Source organism: Chroicocephalus ridibundus, chromosome 6 (assembly GCF_963924245.1).
Source record: "Chroicocephalus ridibundus chromosome 6, bChrRid1.1, whole genome shotgun sequence".
Taxonomy (NCBI): Eukaryota; Metazoa; Chordata; class Aves; order Charadriiformes; family Laridae; genus Chroicocephalus; species Chroicocephalus ridibundus.
The window spans coordinates 58,621,548-58,628,703 of NC_086289.1; the positions used below are offsets into that span (position 1 = coordinate 58,621,548).

The 7,156-nt window shown below is 46.8% G+C and overlaps 1 protein-coding gene across 1 annotated transcript in view; it reads right to left on the bottom strand.

The window, feature by feature from the left end:
* UBXN7 (UBX domain protein 7) overlaps positions 1–5,765 on the bottom strand; it is a 31,529-nt gene extending 25,764 nt beyond the window's left edge. Inside the window, exons 1-3 of the mRNA XM_063338494.1 lie at positions 5,593–5,765; positions 2,260–2,407; positions 200–267 (exon numbers count right to left, since the gene is read on the bottom strand). Of these exons, the coding sequence (XP_063194564.1) occupies positions 200–267; positions 2,260–2,407; positions 5,593–5,668 (292 nt within the window). The 5' untranslated portion in view covers positions 5,669–5,765. The remainder of the gene's footprint in view (positions 1–199; positions 268–2,259; positions 2,408–5,592) is intronic.
* Positions 5,766–7,156: the final 1,391 nt, after the last annotated feature.

Below are 7,156 nucleotides of genomic sequence, written 5' to 3' on the forward strand. Positions count from 1 at the left end.
TGCGAGGTTTTCAATAACACTGGTGTATTTCCAAGTATGCAATCATGTTACGTGGCAGTAGAGTTGCGGCAGCAAAAAACACAATAAAAATACATACAATGCTTTCTTCACATTCAGCAATTTCTGTTTTTCTTTTGTCAGTTTGCTCATCTCAAAGTAAAGAAAACAAAAAAAAAACAAAATAAGAACCCAAGCCTACCTCCAAACAAGGGCTCAGGCTCTACTAAAATTTCTTGTTTTTGAGGAATTGGAGCTCGTACTTCATCCCTATCAAAGAGGAAGGGGGGGAAAAAAAATAATCAGAGAGATGGTAATATTCCAAGTATATAAACCACATCCCATTGTGCTCCAAAGGCTCCAGCAACTTGAATCAACTAAGGAAGGTGTTGTACCGTTGCACAGAATCAAGAGACTTGGGGTCACCAGGGACCTCAAGAGACCATCCATTCCCACTCATGGCACTGAAGCAGGACTCAGTATATTCTACATTAAGATCTGGCACGGACGACCTTTCTAAGTCTTGACAGAACATTACACAGATCCCTGTGTGACTCGATCCCAGGCTTTGTCAACCAACTATTCAAACATTTTTTTCTTCTTTAACAACTGCCTTGAAACTTGGAAAAGTTTCTTAAAACTTAGCAAAGGCTATAAATTAATCCACTTGCCACCCTCCTCCCCTCATTATCTACATAGAGGGAAAAAAATTAACATCTTTCTTCTGTTGTAAGGCTTTTTGCTTCTACATGAAACTCACAGTGCTCTCTTTTCCAGAGGAAGGAAAACAAAAGGGTCAAAATGGCCATTTCCCCCAGTTTCGGAAGCCATTCTTTGCTTACGTAGCTGGGCTCCCTCACATACCAACAGCCCAGTTACACTTGCAGAGACTGCTAAACAATCTGAAATTATGACTAGGAGAAAAAAGGGAATCACGAGGGCTCTGAAACAGCATCACTTACTCAGGGTGGTCACCTGGCTCATGGATCTACACGAACGAGGGCAGGGGCTCACCCAATGAAATCCATTGCTATATCCTGCCTATGAACTACTGCTGAAGCACCCTCTTCCCTCGGACTCTTCGAAGTTGTAAAGGGTGCAGTTTGTGGCTCTTGGCCATGCAGGTTTCAAAACGTAACTCATAATGCCAGCAAGATGCACTAACCTTGCTATTAACCTCCACATCTTTGATTGCTGCTGTGAAGCTAGTTATTCTCCATTTTGCATTTGCATATTTATTGTTCTCTCTTCCTAGAAGTAACACTAAGCTGACCAGCACCTGGAGGGTGTCAAGTATAAAAAAGAAAGTATTCCAATAAAAACTCGAATCTCGAGTCACTGATGTGCCAGAAGTTGACTAGAAATAAGAACTCTAACACCTACAGATACAGAGTTTTAACTTCATTACCTGTCAAAGGTTCAAGCAGGAAGGCACTTGTATCAACTATAAGGGTTAGTACTAAACAGTTGTTTAAATTTATACATGTGCTTCAGAAGTGTGAGTGGCAAGCATTTCTTTAAAAGTTAGTTGTCTTTTTCCTGAAGACTTTCATACAGACAAAAGCATGGCTAGGTTTAATTTCGGGTATTTAATTAACGTGACTTATACCAATTACCTTCCACTCAAAATATTCCACTTATCCCAAGCAGACACATTAACAGGCAGCACTGAAAGACACTCCACCACGCTCAAGTGGAACAACTCTTTATTTTATTGGCGTCTGATGTGTCAGATAAGACACTGATGCAGATTTTGTAGTGGCTTATTCCTCTGCATACTAGTGTACACAATCTAGCCTTTCTAGTGCCAAATCTGGTTACACTTAAAACAACACAATAAAACCCTTACAAATGGGAGTAAGGTCACTACATTTATAAAAACCAAAACAACAGAACTTGCTAACCACCAAATTAATGTAAAGCAAGATCACTGGAGCAACTGAAAAGCAAGAATCTCTTACTACTGGATCCCCACTTTAATCTCTTGAGCTCTGTTTGCAAAAAACGGTATGTATAAGCTACAGAAAACTTCTGAAGTACGTGCAAGAGAGATTAACTTATGTTCCTACACACCAACTTATGTAATAGGAACTTAATTACCCAGAACAATATTGGAGCAATCAATTTAACAAGATCATCAAAAAAGCACATATTAAAGTGAGTTGACAGCAGGTTAGAAGTGACAATTGTCTTATTTGTTCTGCCTTATGCTATTAAATTCTTGAGACAGACTAGTTACAGACATGTTCATTGGGTACATACTCAGTGTGCGGTCGAACAGCAGACACCCCTGCAGAGCTGGTGCTGGGCTCTTCTGCTATGCCTCCACCATCCAGAAACATGGTGACAGCCATCTCCAGGTTATTGTTGCATGCTTCAAGCATATGCTTTCCCACGCTTTCACTGGCACCTGTAATGCCAAAGAAAAATTAAAGCATTCTTTGCAAAGCATTTTGATTGGAAGCGCTAGGAACAGCTGACCAGCAAGCTTTTTCTCTCAAAGCATTATTAATTAGACAGAAAAGTTCATCAGCTGCCATTTACCTCTGAAATACAACTATGAAATGAGATGAACATACATGTCTCACAGGGGAAGAGAATGCCCGCATACCTTCCATCAAAACAAAACTTAGTGGAAGCAATCTGAGGGATTTTAGCACAGTTTTTCTATTTGTCTAGAGGTCAGACCTTTTCCTGGTACAACTTTCAAAACACGAGTAGGCATACACCGAAAAAATCCTCCCTAACTTAACATTTTAATGGGCAAATATAAATCAGCTGATAAAGTTTTTTAGCTACTTATAATAGATATTTAGAGATGGAAGAAAAGATACTCTGTTTTACTGATAACGCTAAAAGCCAAAAACAAACCAGAAGCTCAGTTCACTTAGCTGGGGGAGGGGGGGGAAGCCAAGAGGGAGAAAGTAGTACTTGTCTGACTTGTCTGCACAGTGATTTGTATAACGGCTAACATTTATTAAAATCTCTCCAAAGCGCAACAAAGTGCAGCCTTATTCTTGCTGCTTAGGATGAATGATCTAAGCAGAATGAAATGATTCTAAGCATCATTTGTAACTCTTTCCTCAGAGGGTCAGCCTCTGCCTCCCAACTACTCCTCAAACACCATACCATCAATGGAAGAACCCTCATCATCTCCTGCACCAAACCCTTTACGTGTCTACTTACTACAGCATCTGTCTCTATAGGTGGTGGGCTGCCAAAGAGCTTATTTTCATATGGGAAGGCTGGTAGGGAAGAAGAGTGGCAAAATGCAGCTGAACCAGTTTGGGAGTAGCTTTTGGATCTGTAGTAACTCTTATAAGGTTCACTGCAAGTCACCAAAATGAAGAAAACACTTTCCCCAGCATCAGAATCACAGATAACATCAGTTTGGGCAAAACGCATTTGGACGTTTCTCAGATTTTCTGGGAAAGACTCAAGAAGCTCTAGTTTGAACAGACTAATAAGAGAGAATACACTTTGAAACTGTTGAGATAAATCAGTCCTAAATGATACGCACCATTACATCAAATCCCAGAGAAAGCCAAGTTCCTGAAGGAATTGGTTTTCCAAAAAAAACCAACCTGCCATGATAAGCGTACTCCGATGGCAGTCAGCCGTATTTTAAGATTTTAATCGAGATGATGAAAGCACAAAATAAAAACTAGTGACATACCAAAAAATGATGCGAAAGCATCAAGTTCGCATTCTTCAAACGAACCGCTCTTTGGCAGTTTCCGCTCATTTCAATGTCAACTGTAGCAATTAAACAACACCTGTATAGTTTGGAATACTCACACCACCCTACAACCTCACTGTACAGTCATGTGAAGTCATTAATTTAGAAGAATTAGAAGAAAAATTATACTCAACCCTTTGATATTTAAGGAGATACCAACACAGAAGGTGCTCACACTGATTATTCATCGCTCCTAAGGAAACTGCCATCACATGACTGTTTTCAGTGCCTGCGCTGGCAAACAGAAAATACTAAATACTTGTTAAGCCTCAAAGCAAATTTCAAAGAGATGCCATCATTTCATTGGTAAAGATACATGGGAGCTATATTCCCTTGGCAACACTTTCCTGGATGAGAGCACCAAAGAAACAGAATTCTGTCCTCTGGATAAGAGAAATACAATCAAGGACTATTTCTCCTCATTCCCCACTATCACCTACACTAGAATCAAACTGCTGTATAGTATTCATTCAGCCTCTTCCCCACTGACAGGAGTGATCTCGTGCACTTAAAGTTGAAAGCTGCTAACACAAACCACTGCGGGCGTGTGCTTCTGAGTACCTGTCAAATCACGCCAGTAACAGCAAGACAGGCTCCGTAACAACACCCTTTTAGATATAATCTTAAATTCTGTTAAAATGGAAAAACAACACTTCAGAACTCTACTTCAGTAGTGGATGGGTGAAGCCCAGGCAGGTTCTTTTTTTCCTTTTCGAAAGCATAAGAGGGGTGCTTTTACGCTTAATGTAAACCATCAGTGTAAGCACAAGAAGCTGTCAGGAAGAGCAAACCAGCATGACTCCGCCTCTTCTGGTTTGTTTTTTAGCAAATATCTCAGGCACTACTGAAAAGAAAACACAGGGCACATACTATAATGAAAATGTATATGCTGTAGTTGCTTTTTATTCGAGAGGGTTTATTACAAAAGGCTTCTTTAAAGATAGCTGAGCGATCAGTTGTTTCCCAGTGGAATGTCCACAGCGTACTGAACCCCCTCCACTCTCCCCTTCAGGATTTGAGTGCGTCCAACGCTGCGTACAGGGACGCAGCCTGAAATCGAGCTGGTTACAGCAACCGAAGTAAAAAGCAATTTCACTTAGACCAACCAAAAGCCGAAGATGTTCCATGACACGCTCCTTCAGCGTTTGATAGGCGATGCCGTAAGCAAAGGGGAGCCACCGTGAAGCAGATTAAACGCAAAGTGGGTCACGCACTCAAAGTGCACAAGCCAAAGCAGGAATTATCACCTGCCGCAAACTTCAATTTAAAAGCGACTTGCTCTTTTCGTCAGCAAACTAAAATCTCAGTTAAGTCGGCCATGCTCTAAGGAATTTATTTCTCTTTAGACGCGGACTCGGGGTTCAGCTCCAGCCTCCCTCCCAGAGGTCAGCTTTATTTGCAGAACGCGGGTCCCGGGGCGGGGCGGAGCGCCGGCACCCCGGGGAAGCTCGGCCGACCGGGGACAACCGGGAGGCGCCACCAAGCCGCCGCGAAAAGCGAGGGGGAACCCAAGACGGGTGCCCGGGGCGGGCCTCGGGCACCACCCGCTGCGGCGGGCCGGGCCCCGCAGCCCCTCCGACGACAGGCCCGGGCCTCGCCAGCGCCTCTCGCTTCGGGGAAGGCCGCGGAGGCAGCAGCAGGGCCTCCGGGGAGCAGGGGGAGCCTTCCGGGGCCGCCCGCCGGCGCCGCTCCGCCTCATCCCGCGCAGCGCCTCACGCCGCGGCCCGCTCCTCCCGCCCCCGGCCCGCCGGGGCGGCCGCCCCCTGACGCGGCGGCGGGGGCCGGACGGGAGCCGCCCGTTAAGCACGCAGCGGCGGCGGCCGGGCTCGGCGGGCCCCGGCTTCCGTGTGCCTCACCCGTGATGGCGGTGAACTGCTGGATTAACCCCTTCAGCGCCGAGGAGGAGGCGGCCGAACCCCCGTGCGCCGCCATCTTGCCGCCGCCGCACAACAACCCGCACGCCGCCGGGCCGCGCGCTCTGCGCAGGCGCGACACCCGCCCGCGCCCTTCCTCTGCCCGCCGCCGGGGAGGCGCCGCGCCGGGCCGCCGCGGGCGGGGCGGGGCGGGAGTTGCCGTGGCGACGCGGCCCGCCCCGCCCCGCCGCCTCAGCGGCCTCCGGGGAGGCGGGAGTTGCCGTGGCGATGCGGCCCGCCCCGCCCTGCCGCCTTCAGGGGCCCGGGGAGGCGGGAGTCGCCATGGCAACGCGGCCCGCCCCGCCGCCTCAGCGGCCTCCACGGCTTTTGAAACGCCGTCGCTTTCGTTAATCGCGGGGACTCGGGCAGCAGAGGCCGTAGCGGCGTTACTGAAACACTCGCGACGTGAGGCCTCTGCTTCCACACCGATTTACCTCGTCACAGAGGCCTACATCGAAGCAAGGGAACTGTCAAGCCTTTGCCCTTGCACAGAAGCATGTACAGGCAGGGGCGATAGGTGCTGCAAAGGAGGAGGTAGGACCTGAGGTGACCAAGAAACGCTGCTGCTGCTGGTCCTGTTTTGAGCTCCTGTCCAGGGAGCTCATTACAAGGCAGTCCGTGCTATCAGGATACTTTTGCTGTCAGTTCTTCAAAGTCAGAAGAGAAACAGCCTCAACAACAAGCATGCCGGGTGTTTCTGATCCCTCTGTGTCCTGGTTTGAGTGACGTGACAAAGGGTTAATTTCTCTTTCAGTAATTTTACTTTTCAGTTAAGGTCTCTTCTAATGCTAGGGGAAACTGCATTTTTAAAAGACTCTAGTGAAAATATTTATGAAAATATTTACTTTATAGCCAGCCCTGAGGTGTGGGTTTCAAGGTCTCAGTGTTTTCGATCTCACCAGGTGCGGGGATGAGGAGGAGCGAGACCCGGGCACTTGACCCAAGCTGCCGACAGGATTATTTCATACCATGAACGTCACATTCAATATAATTAGAAAGTTTGCTGAGAAGTTCTCTCTCTCCCTTGATGGCTGCGGTCCAGAGAACTTCTCACTCCGGTGCCGGAACCCTGAGCCCTTCCCTTCCTCCCGATGCCGCAGCGCTCACAGGGTCCCACATTGGCTGTCCCTGCTGGGAGAGCACGGCTTCTGCTGATTGCTGATAGAATGGGCTGGGAATAGTCCTTGTGCATTTTCTACTGGTATCGGGATCAATACTGGTTCTTTAGTATTATTAATGTTAATTATCTAGTCTTATTCTCTTAAATCTGTTTGTATTTCAGCCCTCGGGTTTCCATGTTTTCTCCTGATTTCCCTTCCTGGGTGGGAGGGGGTCACTGGGTGAGAGAATAATTGTCTAAACAACGATAAATTGTTGTGGGTTCTTCAAACCATAACACTATGCTACTTGCAGAAATGGCATCTGTAGAAAAGGAATATTTTACTAACTTTCATTTTGTTTTACAACATAGCACTGCACGTGACTGGCCTGCTGCCCACACTGTCAG